Below are 24,520 nucleotides of genomic sequence, written 5' to 3'. Positions count from 1 at the left end.
GTGTGATCCTGAGAAAGTGTCTAATCCTCTTCTGATTATACATTTAACTTCCAAATCTTTTTCCATTTGATATACCTGTAAACTTCTGGGAATACATAAGGAATGACTTTCCTCAGTTTACTCAGCCATTACAACCATGATTTTTACTAAGTATATTGACTATTCTCTCTTGTTTTCCATTTTTGTCCTTCACAAAGGAGAATAAGCTTACCAAAAGTGGAAGAGCACACTAAAGGTTTCTTCACATTGTGAGAGAATGTAATTCTCAGGAAAGGCACAATAGAAGACACTGCAAGAATAAAGAGTCATCTTCTTGGGAAAAAGCCAGAATATAAATAAACACTTTAGAGGCTTTAGAAGAAAGAGTAGAAATGAGCAAATGGATGAAGCATTTACTCAGTCAAGTAGTGTATTAGCATTTTAAAATTATAAGAATAATCAATAAGGATATTAAAATGACAAAAATGTGTTTTAAAAATATACATTATCTGCAGTTTTCACCACAGAGGATCATCTTTAAAACTGAAGTTTTAGGTAACATTTCTTAATTACAATTTTGATTAAAATGGCAAAAGGGTTTCATGATATATAGAACCACCTTAAATCTTTCTACCAAACATTAACTAGACACCTTTCCTCTGCCTCTGCTAATGCTGATAGTACTAGAATAGTAAGTCCTACTAACATAGTTTAAATTTCATTTCAAGTGCTTTGGAACTTTAGCTTTAATCTCTGGCATAAAGGAAGAGGACTATCCAAACAAGAACCAGAGTCGTCTTCTTTCTTATGACATTGTAGAAAACTCAGAGAGCTTTTTGCTGGATCTGGGAAACAGTTTTCTTCATTTCTTACTGTTTTATAAGACTTGACACACTGTTCAGTTCCTTTAATATGTAACTTAGGGATACTCAATTTGTTGTGGTCACTTTCTTTGAATTGGGCTGGGTTATGCTTCTGAGAACTGTGTTTCATTTTTTGAGTTGTGTACTTAGCTTTCCCAAACACTGGGGCACTTTCTTCATCAGAGGAATGTCTGTCAAGGCAAACACTCTTCTTCACTACAATTTTCTGAGTGGTTTGCACATCAACTTTTCTACTATGACCTATAGCAGTATTTGGTGGCCCAACTCTGACACTGGATGTCTTTAGTACTGGCTTATTGATAGAATAAGGTATAGAAATATTCACTGTGTAGTTTTCTTGAAGCAGCTGGTCTCCTTTTATAACTTTAGAGTTTCTGGATTCGTTTTGCAAATGAATTCCTGTAAGATCCTTTGAAAGATATAATGGACAATCAGAACGGCTGTTAGCAATACAAGATTCTTTAGGTAGGGACAAAGTTTTCAGGTCAACATCTGGTTGTACATTATCCTGAGGATATGATGATTTTATATGTATTCGTTCCTTTAAAGGCAAATCCTGAAGATATAAATCAGTAATGCCAGAAAGTAGACGCTCTTCAGGACTAATCTTTTGGAGATCACAATCCAACACTTTATTGAAGTCTTTAGTACACCATTCTGATTCAGATGACAAATTTTCTGGAATATTATTAAAGCTATCAGGGATGGCCAACAACTCTGATTCAAGTTTTAATTTTAAACCTTGAGACAAAGTGTTCCTTTGAATAGCTGGAGAATTACTAAAAGAAGTACCTTCCCAGTCAATGGTGCTCAAGTGTAGATCAGCAATCACAGATACATTATGGGATGACGTATTGGGTTGACTGGATTCTGAAATTAGAGACTTACTGACAGCTTTAATTTGCTGTATAGCCAATGGTCTCGGAGAAGACATTAACTGTTTTTGTGTATTCAAACAGGCACTGTCCTCAAGTAAAAGCAAGCTATTCAATGAGGCAGAAATAGATTCCTGTGGTAATGCAGGATCAGGAGAAATTTCCAAATTTAGCTTGGAATTCTGCTTAGAAAATATTTCACTTGTGGGTTTTAAAGTCATGTGTGACTGAAAACTCATTACATCATCTGATTCAGGAAAATTGTTTTCTTTAGACTTAATTTTCATACCTGAAAAGAAAAAATAATGGTTAGTGTAATTTTTATTATTAAAAATTGCTTAAGTTAGTAGACACAGAGCAGAATGGTTTACTCCCAGCTTTTAGCTTTAGAAGAAAGTATGTGCAGACAAAGAAGCAAGTGTACAATTCTTATTCTTGATTTTATAGAACTTTCAGCAAAATTTAGAAAAGATAGATTCAAATAGAACAGGTAGCTCTTCTGTAACATTTATGTGTGGCATAAATAGTTATCAAACCTGATACTTACTTTTTTGTTTCTTCCCTTTAATTTCTAACTTTTGCTTTTGGTAAACAGCAACAATCTCGGGATAGGCTGCCTCAAACAATGATTCTTCTTCGATTGTTAACAGAACCAAATCTCCATTTTGTTTATCTTCCACAGCATAATGTTCTAAAAGATTAAAAATACAGTAAAGCAGCCTTAATTATAGATTTGAAAAATTCAACTTTTCTACGTAACTAAGTTTACCAGGTAAACTAAGTCACCTACAAATAGATAATTCACTGCAAACCTTACTTTATAATATCTTTATTCTAATAATCTGTTGATATTATTATAGGATTTATTTTCTTTTGTCTGGCAAGAGCTGGAAGGAGATTCTTTTAAAATTAGAACTTTAAATTCTCTTGCTTCAGAGATGGTAGCAGCAGCTTAGAGAATAGAAAACTTTGTTCAGAGAAGGTTGGTTGGTTTCATTTTAGTCTAGTAAGCCTTAAAATTACAAAGAAGGAATGGAATAGACAGTTTCCTAAAACTTCGACATCAGCTTTCTCTATTGATGGCTTCTGAAACAAACAGAATTAAAAGGGTCATCAAAGAGATTACTGTTTTCCAGATTGTTGTTTCAGAGGTTATCAATTTCTTGATATACCTAGTCTTACAAGACTCACAAGTAGCTGATAAATGAGGAGAATGTTTACATGTAAATTTACAATACAATATTAAATAGTAGATTAGATACTTGTGTTTATTCTATATGTGGCAAAACTGTATGAGAAGCCAAATTATAAAGAAAATATTGATAAATTTAAAGCAGAAACAAAGGAAATAGGTCACCTTAAAGTGTTTGTTAGTTAAACTAGCTTGGGATACATTTTCTTGCTAAAGGTTAGCTTCCACAAGGATGAATGAAAGTGGGTGGGTAGCTGATCTTCAGAGGTAAACAGAGAAGATGCACTGCCAAACTGGGTTAATATCATTTTCTTTCCTGAAAATATACTGGTTGGTAGATCTATTCCTAAAATCTTCAAAATTCTTCAGTCTTCTATCTTCCTATTATTGCTAAGAATCATTTACCTAATGCTTTATCTACTCTCACTCAATCAAATATTGTCATACAACCTAATTTCAAAGCCAAATAGAAATAAACTTGGGATCATTTTCCATTTTAAATTATCTGTGCTTCACTTGCCTCCTGTTTGGAAGCGAACTCAGAGTTCATTGTATCTTTGTAACAACAGTAAGAGTAATGTGATAATTATAAATTCCCATGAAAACTAGACAGAGAAAAGTAAAGGGAGAGTACCTCAGGTGCTATTCGGCAAACTCAATTTCTTTAGACCTAGCTATACATAAAATCCAATGATCAGACCATTTGTAGAATAATTTTTTTGAGAAATGGAAATCAAAACTATTTTTTGGTATTATTTTCTTAAACATTACAAAAGAAATGTCAAATTAAGATATTAAAATAAAATCACTTAAAGTTTATCATATTTACTATTAGTCAAAGCCTACTTAAACTGGTAAACTATAAAATTAATCCATGGTGTATGTTGACAGGTTTCTCCTTTGTTTTTTCATGCACACATGTGTTTTATATACATATAAACACACAATATTTACTATATGTATATGGTCAAATGTTTTAAATTAAACATTTGGCTTAAAGTGATTACATACCAGGCTTTTCCCATTCTATTTCAAAGCAATTAACTCCATTTCTGATTCGGGTCCTAACAATTCTGAAAAAAAAAAATTCATCTGTGAGGTCTAATTGCATGAGTTATTTGGACATTTTCAATTCATAGACTAAATAATTCAGTTTTAATTGATCTTTATTCTAAGAAAAAATATTACTAGTTATTCCTTTAGTTTATTCAAAAGAAATTTTATTGTTAGGTACATACAGTTTATAATTGTTAGATCTTCTCAATAGATTGTTCTCTTCATTATTATGCAGTGTTCTTCTTTTCAATAGTAATGATTTTCGTTTTGAAGTCTATTTTGTTAACATTACTTTGGTAAATAATTGCCTAGTAAATCTTCTTAAATCTCTTTATTTTCAAACTTTGTGTGGTATTATTCTGCACATGCCTAGTAAGCAGACTATTGGTAGATTTTGTTTACTTATCCAATATAATCTGTCTTTTAGTAGATGAATTCAATCCAGTTACATTGTGATTACTGATATAGATGAACTCATTCATACATCTTATTTTGTTTTCTGCTACCGTCTTCTTCTTTACAACTTCCCCCTTCCTCCTTCCTGTATTCTTTTGGTTTGATAGTTTTACTTTCCTATTTTAATTGTGCTGGTTTGGAAGATACAGACTGCATTTCTAATGATTATTCTTAAATGTTTAAATGCATACTTACAGAGTTTTAGTTTATTATCTTTCTCCTCCTCATCATCAGGTACTAATCATTAAACATTATGCAAATATTTATATACATAATTTTTTCTAGTCAGTTTATTAAATTAGCCAAATATCAATTTATCAATTTCTGTGGTGACAAGTTTCTTGTAATCCACACCTGCCCTCTGGGTTTAGTTTTTTCTTTGCTGAAGTATATCCTTTAACAGTGCTTTTAATGAGGATCTATGAGTGGTAAACTCTCTTAGTCTTCATGTCTAAAAATGCCTTTCCTGTGAATAATGTTCTAATAATTTGTAGGTTGCCAATTATTTTTTGAGATTACTCCATCATCTTCTGGCATCTACTAATGTTATGAAAGATGTGTGCTATCAGATTATCATTCCTTTATAGCTTATGTTTTTTCTTTGATACTTCCCCTCCAAACTTTTTATTTTGAAATTTTTCAAACCTTTAGAAAAGTTGCAAGAATAGTACAATGAATACTCACAGACCTTCATCAAGATTCACCAGTTGTTACATTTTGCCACATTTGCTTTCTCCATTTGAAAGTTTGTTGCTCATGATTCATCACCCCTAAATATTGCAGTCCACCTATGTAGAGTATTCTCCTACATAGTCACAATTCAACTGTCACACTCAGGAAATTTAACATTGATACAATACTATTATCTAATATACAGGCCATATTCAAATTTTCCCAATTGTCCTAAAATAAATGTTCTTATGGCTTGAAGAAGAAGAAAAAAAAAAAAAAAATCCAGAATCCAGTCAGGATCACAACATATTGCCTGCATTGTCATGTCTCTTTAATCTCTTTTAATACAGAGAAACTTTGTAGCTTTTTTTGTTTTATGACACCCATATTTTTGGAGTCCAGGATGGTGGTTCTGCAGAATGTTCTTCACTTTGAATTCATTAGATTGTTTTCTCATAATAAGATTCAGATTAAATCTTTTTGTCAAAAATATTATGTAGATAATGTGGTGTCTTTCTTAGTTTGCCAAATTAGGAGGCACATGTCAGTCTGTTGGCCTACTACTGGTCATTAATCATTTAATTAAGCTGATGTCCACTGGATTTCTCCACTTTTAAAGGTTTGTAATTTTTCCTTTGTAATTAATCTGTGGAGTGAAGTTTGAGACTGTGACTATTCTTTATCTCCAGCAATCTTTCATCCAATAGTTTTAACATCCATTGATGATTCTTGCTTGATTGGTTTGGTATTTTTAAAAATTTTCCTTTTATCGTGATGTTTATGATATGTCTGGGTATGGATTTATTTTAATTTACTGTGTTTATACTTGGAGTATAATTTGACCTGAGAACTTGTCGTTCTTAAATTTTGGAAAATTCTAAGATGTCATCTCTTCAGAAATTACTTTTTCACCTTTCCTTCTATTAGCTTCTAGAAAAACATCAAAAACTCTCAAATTATTCCCCACATTAAAACGACTCACATACTTTTTACCTGAGAGTCTTCAAGCTGCCTTCTGTGTGACTTGATTAGTACTGTCTCCCAATTCACTAATTCTTTTTGACCACGTTCAGCCTAGAGTCCCATCAATTGCTTTTCATTTCAATAACTATTTTTCTTGAGATTTCTAACAAATAGTTCACTTTCTATATCCATCCATTTAAAATAATTTCTACTCACTACTGTTTTATAATTTTACCTTCTGTTTTTTATGGATATATCTCTCCATTCATTTCACTGAGCATTCTAACATTCTGAAAGACCAAAACACAAAACAAAAACAAAAGCCTTCATCAGACTATATTAAAAACTTTAAATTAGTTGCTGGAATGAATTTATGATCCAATTGTTGATTTTTAAAATATATTTTTTCACATGTTATGTTTGTTTCCTTCTATTCTTTTATAGTTTATCTCTATCCTCACTTTTATCTCTCCAGTCCTTTTTGGGTAATTTCCAGCAGGCTTTCTGGACTTCAGGTAGCATTTGGTTAGTTTTTTATCGTATATCCCAGCCTCTAATCTACTGATAGGAACAAAGGAATTCCACCTTAGCTACTGGGTTTTAAGCCTGACTCCATCAACATCTTGCCCTTTCAGTGGTCCCTGTTTTTCTTTTACACCCTGCAGGGACTTACCTCCTGGATGATGTTGCTGCTCCCTGATCTAGAGCTCTGCAAAACCGGTTGCAGTTCCCTTACTGACTTTACATTTGTTCCTTTTCTGGTCCATTGAAATAGTTATCTTATTAAGCCTGGCTGTATTTTTTAAATATTTATTTCTTTTAGATAATTACTACTATGTGTTTGAAGTAGAAAAGTATGTCAAAGCATGAAGTTACTATGTCTTGCCTATACACCCTAAATAAGCTTTTAATATTCTAGTAGGCCTTTCCTCCATTTTAAAAAACAAAGAGCTATATATCCCACTATTAAAGATATTAAGAATATTTTAGATCATAAGATATTCAAATGCAAACACAGAATCTTTGTCATAAAATTCTTTCAGTTATACTACCGAATTGGCTGTAGTTGATTAGAGTTCCTTCTACCAAGCTTTCTTTCTATCATGTCATAGCGGGTCAAAAGCACCAACAATTTCTCACATGCATAGTAATTGGGCCACTCCATTTTTTCAAGAGTAAATCTCTGTAAATATAATAAAAATAAAATAAGAATTTTGTTACGTCTTGGACACAAATAGTACTCTCAGGTGGTATTATTTTTTCATCCAGAATTAACACTAGTTAAAATAGGATCAATGAGAATATTCTTAGAAAGAACAATGAGGAAGAGGTATTGCATACTGATTAAATGTGAGAGTTCTCGGTTTGAATGTCAGCATGGTATTTCCTAGATGTTGAGTAAGTTACTTAATCTCTCTTAGCCTCAGTTTTTCCATATGTAAAATGGAGATAACATGAGGGATCTTCAAATAGTTCATGGAAAGATTCATTTTATCTTTTAATTCAATTTTTCCAGAAACTTTCTGAAGTACCCTCATATAACTCAGTTCATGGATTATGAAGATTAAGTGATATTACATGTAATGTGTTAAATGTAACAGCAAATTTTAAGTGTTCAATAAATGCTGGCTGTCATTATTAATATGGTTGTTGGTGGGGATAAGTAGCAAGTAGTTACAAATATTGAGCCACTCTGTGCCCCTAGCCACTACATTATGGGTTTATATAAAAATCTCATTTAATCCTCATGGTGACTTCATGAAATAAGTAATATTTCTATTTTGAGGATAATACATATCCAGTAGTAAATGAAAGACTGTCCAAATTTAAATTTAGGCCACTAATTTCAAATTCCAATGCTTTTGTAAACTATACTGCCTTCCACAGTAATATACTTGACCCTGACATTCTCTGGCTAATTAGCCTCTCTCCTCCCAACATATCCCTGGATATATCTATATATGGTAATTAAAGCATCTTCTAAAGAACAGCATAGTTGTGGTTTGTCTTATGGTCTGCAAAGTATGGCCATTGTGTGGTAAAGGAGTAAAGATTAGAAATAAACGCTGAAAAATATATGGGTAGTCCACAGTTGTCTGTTTTAATTTCTAAACTTCCTATTAGACCAAGCAAAGTGAGTATCTCTATCTCTCCAGTATCTAAATTCATAGTGTAAAGTAAACATTTATTTTTAAATACCTGAAACAATAACAAATCAGGTCTTTGGTACCTGATTTCCTTCACCAATTTATTCTTGTTCAAAAGAAATTCTTGAATAACCTAGCAAGATAAAAAAAAAAAAAAACCAGAAACTGAGACGTTAAAACTTCTAAAAGTTTCTAAAATAAGCACATAGTTGAATTACTGGTTTATTATTACCTCATGGAATGGGAATCCTTCACAACTGCAAGCTTTTCTGAAAATAAATTACAAACCTTTTACTACTACAATTAGGCAATTTTAGACAGACTCTGAAATCATCTCATCCAACCTCCTCCCATTTAACAGAAAATGGCCATGTACAGTATCTCAAGCAGTCATCAAGCTTCTCTTTGAATAACTGTTAAATTACTATTTTCTGAGACAGCCGAATTTTTGAACAGAATCAAGAAAAGGATTTTGTGAAACATGTGACTAATCTAGACATGTGGGGGAAGGTTATGTGAAAATAATTCAACCACGGGTGTACATATAGCTCATGCCAGAAAAAAATGAGTCTTTCCAAAAAAAAAACTTACTTCTTAATATTGTTCTCTACTCCATTTAGTTGCCTATCATGTTCTGTACGGTGCCACTCACAAGGACAGCAGTATTCATAATTGTGTGGTTCACAATATCTATCACTTTTACATAATTTGCACCCATTATGCTCATGATCCTTAGGTGAACCTTTATGGAGACACAAAGAAGTATCATTTTCACTGCTTTTTAGAATTACCTTCCACATACTTTTATTTTTGCCCTTATCCAAATTTTCAAATATTAATAATGCCTAGCATAATACCTAGCATACAGAAGGGTTTCAATACATTAAGGATGAATAGAGTAGTGGACATTAAAGTAATTCTTAGGACAAAGTAGATCTTGAGTTATTACTACCACATGACATTTTTTAAAAAAAATTATTCTTCCATTTGAAAGCATTAATTTGTAACTTGAAATTACATATTTACAATAATCAGTAAGGGGAAACTTTCTGGTTTATGTGGTAGCTTCATGCAAGAAAAGTAGGATGTAATTATTAGCCAAAAAAATTATTTACTTAATAGAATAATTAGAATGGTTTCTTTAATGAGCATATTAAAAGAATATAGCAATTAATTACCTCTGCTAGTGTCTAGTTCTCAGTTACGTGCATAGTTATTTTTAAACTGTGCTTGGAACGTGAACAAATTACAACTGCAGCACAGGTGTGGGGCCCTAGTTCCTTTTAAAAGGAAAGTATGATTACCTTCAAAATGGTTTTGAGAACATGAAAGAGCAAAGATACTTGATATCACCTAAAATTATCATTTATAAGGTGTCAAAAAACTATAGAATGGCATCTTATTTATAAAAATTTATTTTCTTCCATGATTTCACCTATAATTTAACAATGTTAATGAAAACATATTAAGACAAAAAGATAAAGGAGAATTTTTTTGAAGTGATGATTTCCTAATCTCTTTTGAGAGACAGCCCTTTCTGATCCAGTACATGTTCAGTGAAACCTTTTTTTACCAAGACTAATGAAGAAGATCTAAGCTATTTTCAATAATAGTGAACATGTATTAGAAATTAGTTTTAAGTCACTATCTTCAGATACAATAAAAATGCATTATAGGACAATGAAGAATCAGTTAAGTATAAGAATATAAATCACTGATACAAAAACAAATGGTTTCTCTTCCATTTCTCCCTAAGACTTATCAGTATAATATTTTTTTCTTAAATGTGTTTCTATGTTGAAAACATGATTTTAAGATCTAAGTAATTTGATATCATAGTTTGACACTGCACTTAGCCATATTTATCATTTACATCACATTATTTCATTTAGTAACATTTACTATGTGCCTACTATATGCATATAACTCAACTCCTGAGTCCAAAGGATTCCCAATCTAGTGGCAAAGACAATGTAAAAGGCTTTAAAGTGCTACTGATATAGGTATATAAAAAGTAATATGAAAACAGGGGTGAAAATATGGGTATCAGACACTACTATTCTAGAGATATCATTTCCTATGTCTGCTTACCTGGATGGGAACAGACAGAGCAATGAGCCAGTTTTTTAGTGACTAGTGGCTGTGGATTAGAGTTACAAGATTTTTCATTCCACTGATTAAACCTTTAATAGAAAATGGTTTTTAAAAAAAGAAAAAAAAATTAGGTCACAAAAATGCCATGTTCTCAAATGTCAGCCTACTCCCTTTCACCTGCCTAATTATTTTCCCTTTGGTGGTATTTTTGCTGGTCTAGTCTGGGCAAACCCTCAGTCACGAGTTTTAAATATGGCTCCAAGAACAGCAGAATTGCAAGAGGGAGGAGAGAGAGTGTGTATCTATCTATACCTCTGTATAAATGAATACACATTCAGCCATTTTTTTTTTTTAAAGAATCTTAAGTTAGGCAGCAATATGTGGGGAAAAGATTTGTATATGTTTTTGATCTCTTTGTGTGCCAGAGTATAAAACAAATAGAACCATGTACATGAACATTTCTCTATATCAGAAGTAAGGGTAAAGAGTAATATATAAAACTAAACAAAACATTAAGCTTCTGGATAAAAACTGTTTCAAAAACCTAGATCATTTGAAATAATTTCTTAATCTCTTATGCAAACAGCAAAACAACATTACCTGTTTAATGACATACTTTAGGAAAAATGTATATTAGTGCTAAAACTTCTACTAAATAAAAGTTAATTTCATTTTTGGCTAAAATTTCACGTTAATATAAAATGACCAAGGCTATGATTAGGTATTAATCATAAAACATAAGTATTTTAAATTATGTTCCTCTACTAACAGAAATTAAAGTTTTAATAGAGCTAAATTATCTCTTCAGTAAACTGATGTAGTATCTGGTATTTAGAGTTACAATTTAGCTATTGGAATTTCTAACTCATTTATTACAAAGACCAAGTACAAGCTTGCTAAAAATTAGCATTAATTGCTTCTGGATAAATAATAAATAGAGCTTCCAAAATTCAAAATAACTAGGGGAAAAGTCAATCAAAATTAATAAAAATTATAATAATAATTATTAAAAGAAATGTAATTTCATTATTTTTAAGTGTTAAGACAAACACTTAATCAAATATTGCCCAAAATACATATTTGCTGAAACTGTTTCAATAAGAATGGTTTGTAGTTAGCCAGGTACCCTTGCTGGCTTTACCTTCTTTATATTATCTTTCAATTTCCAAATGATTCCTTAACACACTCCCATGCCAAAGTATACCTTTTCTTTCCTGCTTTGGCACAGTAATTACTAATGTCAATAATGGATTTTTGAAGTCTTGTATCTCTCAATAGCTTTACAGCTGAAAGAGTATTACAGGAAAGAATGCAGTGATTTGAAATATTTTTCATGGTCATTCCTTCTTCATTTTTAACACTTAATGTTTATTTTTCGGCACTCACCATCTCAAACATATTGGAGGCCAAGACAGTTTTAAGTCTCCCAATGTCCTGCTTCCTTTCTTTCTTATTTATGCTACACTTTATTGTCATTAATATTAATTTCCATAAACCACTGCCTTCATCAAGTAAATATAATTCACATGCTTTTAAGGTAGTAAATAGCATAGTTTGTAAACTTCAATATAATCTCTAACTTAATTGTCTTGAATCCTCAAATTGTAGTCTAAATTAATTAGAATTAATGTATTACTAAATCTGTAGCTACAGAATAAAAGTCAAGTAAAAATTTTGATCAAGTGTTCCTTATTAAATATTTGCTCCCTGTACTGCCAGCTGCCAAAAATAAATAAATGCATACATACATAAATACATAAATATTTGCAACATATCACAGACATTTCACTTATAGAAAGTAAATACAGTAACAAAGTATTAAATACAAAATTACTTTAATGTCATGTTTATCTTTGCTTGGTGGTAAAATAGTCTAAAATAGCCTATAGCAAAATGCCCATGGTTACAAATAAATGCATTTGACATCATTCTAATTGTGTTTAGTGAGCTAATAATATATTTTTAAAAATACACTATGGCTTAAAGCATATATTCTCATCCTTTCTTTGGAAAACTTCAGAATGAATAAATAAAAATAAATTATTTGAAATGAAAATATATAAATCAACTTAAAAATACAAAATTCTTTTTTTGGAACACAATCTTTTTTGTAATATTCACTATTAAGTTCAACAAGAATAAAAGTTCAATGTCACAAGAAAAAGTCATTTTTAGTTACCTCTGAAGTAAACTTTGCCCTTTCAAAATCTGTATAAGCTTTAAGGCTTGCTCTTTACCAACTCCAGGGACTCCCTTTCAGAAAGTGGAAAAAAATTCAAATGTTAATCACTAGGGAATGCTTAAATAAAATATGGTACATTAATTCAATAGAAGGTTGTGCAGCTGAAAGAAAGATGAGGTAACTCTTTATGCAATGATAGGAAATAATGTGCAAGATACATTGCTATGTGTAAAATTAAACAATAGTGTATGGTATGATCTGGATTTGCAAATTAAATTACAGTTACATTGGTTTATATAAACAAAGCATTCAAGAAGATAACATACCAAACCACTGTTTCTTTTAGGGGAGGGAGGGACATAATTTTAGAGGGCTTTCACTTTTTAATTTGACTTAACTTTATTTTATATTTGTAATCAGGAAAAACCAAGTTCGTTTAACTATATGAACATTTAATATTTAAAGACCCAGACATCAAAAGAGAACAAAAGAGAGTTCCAAGTTAACTCTTGAAATTAAAAAATTAAAAAAATTAAAACAAGCATGGATTTCCAACACACAAAAATTAAATACTAAACGTATATTCATGTTATAATTTCTGGTTTAAATGGAGTCTTCTAGCTCTTATAAAAGTTTATGAATATGTCCTTATAAGCAGGGCTGCTATTAGCCAGTATGAACTAGGATAGACATACTAGTGTTAAGATACTTCCAAACTGGTTAGTAAATAGCTACTGTCCAAGCATCCTGAATACCTGCTTGCACAGAGGTCTCCCCTCTAACCTGAATGCCCCCAACCCACCTGTACTCATGATCCAGCTACTAGAAAGCTGGTCTATGGCACAGCAGAGGGCATCCAGAAGTCTGTTCCATCTCTGCAGCCTATGTCTTTGGCAAACTAGTTGTTAGATATTTTGAACATCACCCTTCTTGTATTAGCATTTAGCTACATCTTAAATTTTCTGAAGGCAAATCAGGTTAGTACACAATCTTAAAAATCTTTAAGTAGAACAATATAAATAAATAGCAGTTTTCATTACAAAAAATACAAAAAGTCAAAATAGCAAAGGCTAATATATAACATAAAAACTACTGTAGCTAAAGTTGGTTTCTGTGAGTTCAAGTTAGCAATTTTTTTCTTAAATTCAACATTGTGCTGTTTCTAGATTTTAATTATGATATAATTACATATGGGAAATAGGGGTCCTCCATTTGAGAAGGAGAATTACAATGAAATAATGGTTTGTATATGTAAAAGTTTCTTTCCTCCTGCTTTCTTTTCTCACCAGTGTAAAAAAAAAATGTTAATTTCTCTACTTGGCAACTGATGATGACATAAATTAGAAAATAGGGTTAATAATTTTACTACCCTGATATTCTTCCTTTCTCTTAAACTCAGGTGAAAAAAAATTATATGCCATTCTTTATACTTCTCTTGGGAACAGAGTTAAAATGAGGGATTTGTAACGATACAGAGATGAGCAGCAGGGACATAATGATGACACTACATAGTAAGACCCATAATACTATGATTTTATATTTTTAAACATCATATTTAAGAAAATGAGGTTATTCTCATTATTCCTATTTCAATCACTCATCTATTATACCTATCTGTTACAAAGTACTATATTCTGCATTTTAAGAAATAAATAAAATGTTTTCATGAACAAAGTCTAAATGCAATGCTGACAGGCATGGCAGTATGAATGGCTTCCCCAATAATTGTGTTGCTTAGCAAAAGTAATAACATTGAGCACGTGCACAACTGGTAAGCTACAATGGATACTGAAAACTAAAAAACATGATAAAAACTAACATTGGCATGATACAAGAAAAGAGTAATTCCTGTATTTCTTTAAGAGGGTGGTCAAACTTGAATGTCAATCTCTTTGTCTAGAATAATGGTTTACTGAATCAAGCTGTGGTACTACTTATTATTCTATTCACATTCATATTATTCAGCATCACAAGTCAGCTGTTTAACACCACCTGAAATGCTGATTATTTTAGTTATGGAATAGCTTATTATACCTAAAATTATATTTTAAATGAGATTCTTAATCCTATAATCGTATTATACTTATGTTTATACAGCATATAAGATAGCAAGAAGGCATTATGAGTAGTAAATAAATATGAGAATTTCAGTTTACCTTTGGAAGATAATCACAGCCAAGAAGTATCGCTAGTCCAACCAGAGCATCTCTATCCAAACCTAGTTTGCTCTTGATAGATGACATTGTATAACAGTCCACATGTGGGTCCTAAAGAAAGCACAGTTCAGTTTAATCTTCAAAAAGTAAATATTTATATATTAAAAAACAATACAAAAAATAATTTGTCAAAATTATTTTTAAGTGTTTAAAATTATTCCTAAAAATATAAATAGGAAAATTATCCTGGTCACCAAAATCTTCAGAATCCGACACTTTATTATATTGAAATAAAGTCATAGTTTCAAAATGGCTTAAAGATAAACTATAGTAGTCGATTTTTTCCTCTTTGTTGCTTTTTGGTATCTAAAAAAGTACATTTCCATTTTACAAAATTAAACACTATAAACTATATTCTACAGAAAGTAAACATTTCCTGTAATTGCACTGAAATTACAGTTAACCATTAAAGTTAACTAATAAAGTTAACTATTATTAATTGCTTGGTGTATATTCTTCCAAAAAAACATTTTCCTTGACATATATACTAATATTTACTACTAATTATATTTTTAAGTAAAAGTAGAATTATATGAAAACACTATTTTGCAAGTTTTTCCCCACTAATATGGTACATACAATTTCTAATGACTACTTAGTATTACATCATATGGACTCTGAGACAATGTTTCTCAATGGGGCCACTATTAGCATTCTGGGAGGAATAAGAGAATTGTCTGACAGGAGGTTTAGCTTGCCTGACCCCAACCTACCAAGCGTCCCTTGCCAAACCCTGAATTTTCACAACGAAAATGCTCCCTGGCATTATCTCTTCGGCTGAGAACCACAACTATAAATATGTATACATTCCCCTATAAATGAATATTTGGGTTGTTTGCCAAATTTTTGTCATTATTAGCAATGCTACAATGAACATTTTTGTATTATCACTCCTTGTATATTTGGAGGTATTTTTGAGGATGAAATACTAAAACTGGACAATGTGGGTCAAAGGAATACATTTCAAAGGCAATTTTGTGATACATTATTGAAACTGATTTAGATTTAAACCATGTGAAATAAGCCAAGCCCTTAGAGAAATCCACATTTTGAAGAGAATGAACTATGTGGCAATGATATTTTTAGTAATACTAAATATTTTATTTAGCAATTGCCAGGCATTATGGTAAGCATTTTACATGTATTATTTCATTGACTCAGCCCTTTAAAAAAGGTAATTTGTAAACAAATGCTGAAAAAAGAAAAAAAAAAAATACCTTTGTGTTCATAGTGAAATTCCTATAAACAGTTTGGGCCCCATAAAGGAAAGCATCTCCATCATTGGTGAGGCAGCCATCTACATAACCACCAGCATTGAGGAAAGCACACATGGCTTCAGCTTCCCCAGCAGCTTGAACCCAGGGGATTCCCAAACATTCTAGCATATCCAGACACTGACAACAAAAAATAGATGCAAGAAATTAAAGAATGTTTTTACTTCTGATTTCCTCAGTGTTTAACTTACTTCCATATTCCAAATATTAACAGTAACTACTAAGGTGTTTTAAAAAATGATGATATTTAAGAAACACCTGGAAATTTAAACAATGACTGAATACTTTGATGTCATTAACGAATGATTGCTAAACATTTAATACGATAATAAAAATTATACTGTGGCTATGTTTCTTTTTATTTTTTGAGTCATCTTTTAGAGAACGACACTGAAATATCGAGTGATACAATATTATGCCTGGGATTTGCTTCAAAATAATGTGGGAGTAGGGGAGTGAGTAGGGGCACAGAAGAAATAAGAAGGACCAAGCTGCTAACAGTTTTAAGATTGGTGATAAGTTATTTTTGTATTGATTTAAATTTTTCTGTGATGAAAAGCTAAGATTTTTAATGTCAATTACAAAGCAATCCATGTTAGATTTTCATTGTTTTATTCAATGGTATTATCTTCAGATTCTGGAAATATCATTAAATAAGAATTAATCACATTAAGATTTACATCTGTAAAATTACAATAATTTTTCTCACATGATGGTCAACCCTATATGAGCTCATCCAAAGAAGATGGTATCACACAATTTTTGCTTGAGGGTTTAAAGTTTTTTTTCTTTTTCTTCAATTGCCTCCCTTATACAATGAAACTCTAATATTGTAGGAAACAATGTAGAGGTCAGTTGTTGGTGTCCTCCTAGGAAATCAATGTCTGTGCAGGATGATTACATCATTTTGCTGATGCATAAAAAATTCACTGTGAATTTTCTTTGGGTTATGATTTTAACCTAGCAATAGTAGCTCATAGTTTAGCCTTACAGCCTAGTTCATTCTTTATCATATATCATTCTGTCTGTATTGGGGAATATTGACTATGATAGGAAAAAAAGGACATTTACTTGTAGTTTCTAGAGACTGGTAGAATAAATATCTCTTGCATTGATTGATTAATCACTTTGCATGCTATATTACATAATAAAAACCCCTGCCAGATGTTGCCCAAGGTAGACAAGGTTCAAAAAGACAAAGTACTGTGTTAAAAAAAAAAATTACTTTTCAAGACTCTGGCCAGGAAACTAGGGGGACAACTTTGTTACGGGGCTGCTTCTACCTGATCCCTAAATAAGTATCCTTTGGCAATAAACAAAGTTATTTCAGTTTCAGTTTCCGGTGCCATTTGTCATTGCAACTCTTTTCAAAGAACCAGTAAAGAATTGAGGATGGCTGTAATTTTTCCTACCCTATGTCTCCGTCATGTGGGGTAGAAGTGCTGTTGGAGGAGGACTAATTTGTGCTTTTCATGCTTATACCTAAAAGATGGAAGTGGATTAGGAGAAAATAGGGCCTAGTAACTGAGAATACAGAAATATGAAAATGTATAATAGATGGGCAAACACAAACTGACACAAAATGCCTAAGAACAGCATAATTACTTCAGTAAAGAAATAGGAATGGAGCATTTTTATCAAGAAGAGATGAACATCTTTTTTGCTTTATACTGGGTATTTAATACCCTAAGTATGAGGATGATGGATATTTACAGGAACTAAATTATACAAGAAATAATTTGAATCCAGTACAGATATTTTCTTCAACTACTGATAGTCATTAGGTGAAATATTCAATAATTAAAAACTATTTTTTTAAAAAATCACATAAAGATAGAAAACAGCCAAAATTTCAGAAGAGAGGAAAGATGATTATTACCTTATGCAATGCCGTTTTAAAAAAAATGTAATTTTCAGTCAAAATAAAAAAAACCAGGAAAACAAATTCAAAGCAGATAATGATAAAAGGCTATATCCTTAATATACAAAGAACTTGCACAAAAGAAAAAATTAAAACCTAAAGAGATTAGTAGGTAATGGATATAATGGACATTACGTAAAGAGAGACTAGAAATAGGTGAAATGTTTACCCTCACCATTACAAGACCAATACACATTAAATGAAATATCTTCGTTTTTGCATACTAAATGGTAAGTACAAAGATAAACCTCTTAACATCCAACATTCTTGTTGATACACTGAAATTGTTTATCTCACATTTGTACTGGTAGAATGTAATTGGCAAGAACTATAAAATCATTCCAAAACTTTGGTCTATCAATCCCACTTTGGGTAATTTTCTTTAAATTCCCAAATCATAAGAAAAAGCTATATAGACAAAAAGTGTCCACCATAATTTCTTGTATAATAGACACAAAATAAAAAGCAAACACTATATACAATCATGGGAATGATTCATAGCTTCATACATGTTGCACAACAATTACAAGTTACTATTTTGAATAGAATGTGGCAACAGGGAAATACGGGAATAAAATGTTAAGTGACAAGCCCACAATAAAAATTATTTGTACACTATTACAACTCTTCAAAACTATGTACATTTGAAAAGAGACAAACAAAATAATAACTTCCTATTGTTTTAATTATACATTACATTTTATTACAGGTGATTTGTCTTCTTAACTTTTATAAAAATATAAAATATAACAATATTACAAGTAATGTATAAATAATACATTATAATATAACAATAATTACTTTTTAAAATTACAAGCCCTGGGCTGGCCGGTAGCTCACATGGTAGAGCATAATTCTCATAACAGCAAGGCAAAGGGTTTGGATCCCAGTACCAGCCAGGCACCAAATAAAGAAAAAAAAAAAAAAGAAAAGAAAAAAATTACAAGCCCTAAGAAAAGCCAAGTATGTATTCTATATATGAACTATCATAAATTTTGGATGAGTAAAGTCCGAATTAATGAGATCTCATGTATTCTGGGAATTCTTTAAGTGCTGAAGATGTTATAAAAGATAACGTGATCAAGTCCCTTTCAGGTACTAGTTGCTTTAGATGTATTGTCTCTAATATTTATCACATCCCTGCAAGGTATTGCCATCCTCATTTCACAGGGTGGGAAATGAGGTAGAGACAGGATAAACATCTTGCCCAGTGTTTCAGAATTTCTAAATGCCAGTGTCAGGACTTGAACAGAGATCAGTTTCACTCTAAAACATAAATCCTTTTCTCTATTCACACTGGCCTTCTATTCACAGTAAAGTTAATGAGCATTAAAGATAAACTTTATTAGAATAAAATGTACTCTCTAATTCAGAATTATTGTATCAAATCTGAATGCTCACCTCTTTTAACACTGATTTAAAATGTGATCTCCCTGTTCTCAGAGACCATATTTTTCCAGAGGATCCATACCGAATCTGATTCCTCTTGCTTATGACATCAGCTTTTAGTTTTGGTGGTTCTCCTTCCATGACGAACACCAGTTTTACATCCATTTGTATTAAATATGAAATACGAAAAAATAAGTTTCTGCAATATATAAAAATATATAAAATAGTTTATATTAATCATCATATATTGATAGCAAAAATTAAAATAGCAGTATGACATAAAGGCAAGAACATTAGACTCCTATCAAAAGTGTTATAGGCATTTATATGTCGAGGTTGGCATAGACTGAGGTAGTGCCTCTGGGCATTGAGAGAAGTCTGTGAACACAAAGTATATCTTGGAAATAAGACTGGCAAGACTTACTAATGGACTGGATATGGGGGAGAAAGTAAATCAGGGAGACAATGTCTCCCAAATTGCTGGCTTTCAGCAACTGAAGCATCCTAGTGGATATGTTAAGTAGGAGATAGATATGTGAGTCTGTAGTTCAAAGGGTAAGAGGTACAAATCTGCAAGTCATCAATATAAAGATGGCAGATTTAGATATGTTAAATATATTTTAAAATCTCAAAATGAAAACAACAACAACAAAAATATGAAGTTGAAACAAAACCAAGACACAAAGACTACTTATACAATCATACATTTATATTCTAAAAACTTTCACCATACCTGAGGTGGGGCTTCATGACGGTTCCAATCATCTTTTTGACTGTTTGTGCCTCACACACCCAGAGACTCAGATCAACTGCAATGGTCTTCCCACCAAGTTTATGTAAGTGGATGTGTTGCTTAACAGGCTCCAAAATTTGCCACAAGTCATTCACTCCCATTCTGGTGATTATTTGCTGTTATTTGAAATACATTTTATAAAAAATTGTTGAAAGAAATAGAAGCTCAGAACAGGAATTCAGACAATATACTATGAGCTAGTTCATGATAATTCATAAATACAAGATTCTCATTTCTTCCATTAGACTTTTCAAAATGAATCAAGATGACCTGAAACATGAAAAGTCCAGCTAAAAACAAGAGCTACCTAATGCAGAGATGAGTAGAAAATACAGTGATGCCATAAATCAGTTTTGTCTATTTGAGAATTCACTCTTCGACTTGCATACCTAAAGAGAGAATGGGACTAGCATACAATCATAATCAGGAAGAACAAAACACAAGATAAAAGAAGCATGCAAAGGGAGTTCTGGTCAAGATGGCAGAATAGAGGGTCCTCAGCATCACTCTCTCCCACAAATCAACCAATTTACAACTATATAAATATAACATCAGCCAAGCTGGGGCCGCTGGAGCTCAGGGGAAGAGGAGGAGAGACCTACGGAGTGCCTGAAGGTGAGAGAAACCATGATGAGAGAAAGAAAAGACTGCTTGGACAGTTTTGGGCCCTGGCCGCTTTAAGGCTCCAGCTGCTGAGCACATGGAGTAGGCGCCAGCAGAAGCTACAGCTGTACCCTTCAGATGGAGTTATTTGGAGATGGCAGCAGAAGAAAGAGCCTTGGTGGCCCCCAGGACAGCAAGACCACTAATAGGGTTCCCGTGGACTCACGCAGGAGTGAGGAGCCAGAACAGCTGTAAATGGAGCCATTTAGAGGCCAGTGAGTCATCGCAAAGGACCAGTGTAGGGCCTGCCCCATGGGAAGTGTTTGGAGCATGGGCAGCAGGGGAGATGGACCCACCAGAACACTGGGTCACAGCAAGGACAGCCGATCTGCCACCCAATCAGCACAGGACCACTCAAAAGAGACTGGTCAGGAATGCAGAATTGCATGGGGTGCAGTTTGATGAAAAAACTCAGGCCCAGATCAGAGTTTCTACACAGCCCAGGTGTACCTGGTCTCTGGAGAGCCAGAAGTACCTATAAGGTTGTCCATTAAACCCTGAGCTGCACAAAAGCCTTCCCTAGGGAAACAGCAGCAAAGCAGCAAATTAGCTCAACCACAGAGCTCAAGTACTGGTTCCCACAAGAAGTTCCCCCATTTTAGAAGTAAGCAAAGGACAAAAAATTAGTTCCAGCCCAGGCACACCACCAGTGCCTTGGGGCCTGCCAGGGGACAGGAGGCATGGATCTGGGGACTGGATACCACTCTCACATCCAGGCATACCGCCAGCACCTCAGGGCCTGTCTGGGGGCCCGGGGCATGCAACTGGAGATCGGACTCCACTCCCACAACCAAGCACACTGTGCCAGTGCCTTGGGACCCACCCATGGACCTGAGGGATGGAGAAGGGGACTGGACCCCCCTCCTACAACTAGGCACACTGTGCCAGTGCCTTGGGGCTGTCTGGACCTGAGGCATGGAGAAGGGGACTGGATCCCCCCCCTCCCCACAACCAGATACACTGCCAGTGCCTTGGGGCCCTGCCCAGAGGCCCGGGGCATGGAGCTGGAGAACGGACCCCCCCCCCCACAACTAGGCACACCGTGCCAGTGCCTTGGGGCCTGCCCAGGGACCCAAGGTATGGAGCCAGGGACCAGACACTTCCCACAACCAGGCATACCGATAGTGCCAAGGAGCATACCAAAAACATCACCTCCATGTGGGGGGCCCACGACAGCCACAATAACCATGGCTGCTGTGAAAGCGGCTAGACACCACAACCACCACGCAGATGGTCTGTCTGCCAGCCACTGGAGTGCATTTACACAAGGAGAGTCACCAGCAGAGATAAAGAAGAGGATCTCTCTCTAAACAAAGCCCACTTCAGAGTGACAGAAGCGACCATCTGCTCTATGATAATATTGGGGGACCTGAACACACCTCTCAGCATTGGACAGATCACCTAGGCAACAAATTAACAGAGTCACCATTATTCTTTCAGAAGGAGAGAAGAAATCTAGGGTAATGGGGCAGGGGAGGGAGAGGGGGATGGGGAGAGATTGGACAAGGGGCATAAAGAATAATTACGATTTGTAACAATATATATGCTAGGAATATTGATTTGATCAACATATCTCAATGTTGAAACCCCAAAATATGTATAATCAATTTTGATTTAATGAAAATTTAAAAAGAAAAGTATGCAAACAAAATAAAGAAAAATCAAGAGGGTTAATGAAGGAAAACTCTAATGGAAAAGTGGGGGAAAAAGAAATGAGACAAAAAGTGGAGAGCTGGAGGAATATGGAATTATCTTTTTAAAAAAGGAACTGGCTTTTTAAAATGCACGTCACACATGATCCTTGTGGAAAAATAAAAAGAAAATTTAAAGAAAAAATTTTAAAATAAACTGTAGCTTCATCCTCCAAACAAAACTAACATTAAACTTTTTTCTGTGTATATGACAGTTTAAAAATAAAATTGGTTTAAACTCTGCTATTGTTACCTGCTATATACTTCTTACAGGCCATTTTTTCCTTGTTAAACATCTGTATTTGTTTTACTTTTCCTTTACTATTTTGACAAAGATATTACGTAGCATTTGCACTGAAGATTCAATCTGACTATATGAATAGAATCCAGATTATTATTCTCTGAATAATGACCTCAATTCATTCCAAAACCACAAGGTAAAAGACAGAAAAATATTAACTCAAAAGTCTATCACTTTTATGCAGAAACTTTCTGAAAAAATACTGCGTTGTCCCTTCTTTTAACAGAATCCATTCTAAAAGTAAATTTTCTCAAATTGCATACAGGTGCAAAGAAAATAAATGCTACAAGTGTTGCTGTTATTTTCTCTTGTGTTTTTCTAAATCTTCATTTTACAATGTGGCCAGTGCCACCATGAATATTATTTTGTACATTCATTTTTTCAAAGAAGTGCACAGATATGTCATTTACAAATAACAGTATACCACTTTAAACACAAAGAAGAAAGCATTTGGCAGTTAATAGAGGTCCAGTGCTAATATCGTCTGTTTCATATCAAGAAGCCCCACTGGTTGTAGTGTAGCATTGTGGCACACATTCAGAGGTTTTAAAGCATTATTATGAAGGAAAATGAGACTTATACAGTGGTCATCAAAACTTGTAAAACTCAGAAACCAACCTAGGGGGATGCTTTGCTTGACAGTTTTGATTTCCTTTTATTTGTGACTCATGTTGGATACTGGAATAGATTGATATTGAAGGAAATTATGCAATCTCTCTGGAGGAACATTATCATAACTAATCTTCATTTAAATGTGACTGCTACTCTAGTGGTCAAAATTATAAATATAGGCATCTTCTTATTTAGCAATATCTCTTCTAGCAATTTAAGATATGCTGTTAGGTGTGTACAGATTTACACACAACAATATTCACTGCAGCATTAATTAATTAATTAAATTAATTTAATTTAATTATTTAGGTAAAACATTGGAAAGAACCAAGTGTCCATCGATTATGGTATTAATTAGATGATGCAGCAAATAAAACAATGGGATAAACTGATAAACAGTCTCCAAGTTTTAAAATGAAAACAGATACAAAATAGGTTATATATTAGAAATGACTGCAGTTCAGGAAAGAATTACTCTTCAAAATATATCTCTTAAAAAAAATATCTCTTTATGTTGTTTCATTTTTTAAATAACCATATGCATGTATTACTTTTCAGATTAAAAAATTTTATGTTTAAAAAATATGGTATCTGTAAGGAGTTGGAGAAATAAACTAGAAATCTTTAGATGGCTTGCTTCTTGCCTAAAGTGACCAAATATGTACAGAATTCATAGGTCAAATTAAAAAGCAATGTTCTGCAAACTTATAAGTACCTGAATATTAAATATGACTTCAGTATATCTTTTTGAAGGAAGAGAGATTTCCTTCAGATGGCCTAGGAACTAGTCTTATGATCTTGGGCAAGGCATATCTTTTCTATGGCCCTGTCAGCTCTAAGGTTCAGTCCTTCCTTTCATGTTTCTAATGTTTCATTACGTAAGTTGAGTACATGTATATAAATGAATAGTAATAAATACTGTGATCTAGTGCAGTGTTGTTTATGATGGCACACACAAAAACACGTATGCGTATAGGACTATGTTGTAAACTATTCCTTCTGAGGGTTGTGGTAAAAAAAAAATTAGAGACTGATGAGATACTGATGATTTTACAAATTGTAGTCCTCTCAATATTTCATGCACATTAGGATCATTCTGTAAAGACTTTAAAGGAATATATTATTCACTGGGGACAGCTGTGCCTGGAAAAAAATAAATC

At 33.0% G+C, this 24,520-nt stretch overlaps 1 protein-coding gene across 1 annotated transcript; it reads right to left on the bottom strand.

The window, feature by feature from the left end:
- Nucleotides 1-702: 702 nt before the first annotated feature.
- GEN1 (GEN1 Holliday junction 5' flap endonuclease) lies at nt 703-20,194 on the bottom strand. The gene is made up of 13 exons (XM_063077568.1): nt 20,034-20,194; nt 19,313-19,499; nt 15,934-16,110; nt 14,657-14,767; nt 12,498-12,571; nt 10,316-10,407; nt 8,816-8,966; nt 8,457-8,493; nt 8,277-8,357; nt 7,130-7,260; nt 3,942-4,003; nt 2,286-2,429; nt 703-2,027 (listed from the first exon to the last, which is right to left on the bottom strand). Exons 1-13 carry the CDS (start codon nt 20,192-20,194, stop codon nt 703-705), a joined length of 2,733 nt encoding a protein of 910 aa, XP_062933638.1.
- Nucleotides 20,195-24,520: the final 4,326 nt, after the last annotated feature.

This window comes from Cynocephalus volans, chromosome 14 (assembly GCF_027409185.1).
Source record: "Cynocephalus volans isolate mCynVol1 chromosome 14, mCynVol1.pri, whole genome shotgun sequence".
Classification (NCBI taxonomy): Eukaryota; Metazoa; Chordata; class Mammalia; order Dermoptera; family Cynocephalidae; genus Cynocephalus; species Cynocephalus volans.
Note: the sequence above shows the minus strand (reverse complement) of the source record. Positions and strands in the feature narration are given on the sequence as shown.

Coding starts and splice junctions, on each gene's coding strand:
- GEN1 (XM_063077568.1), bottom strand. CDS start 20,194: ATGGGAGTGAATGACTTGTGGCAAATTTTGGAGCCTGTTAAGCAACAC. Junction 16,111..19,312: donor TTAAATCAGTGTTAAAAGAG/GTGAGCATTCAG, acceptor TTTTGTTGTCAG/TGTCTGGATATGCTAGAATG. Junction 4,004..7,129: donor AATCAACTACAGCCAATTCG/GTAGTATAACTG, acceptor TTTTTTTTTCAG/AATTGTTAGGACCCGAATCA.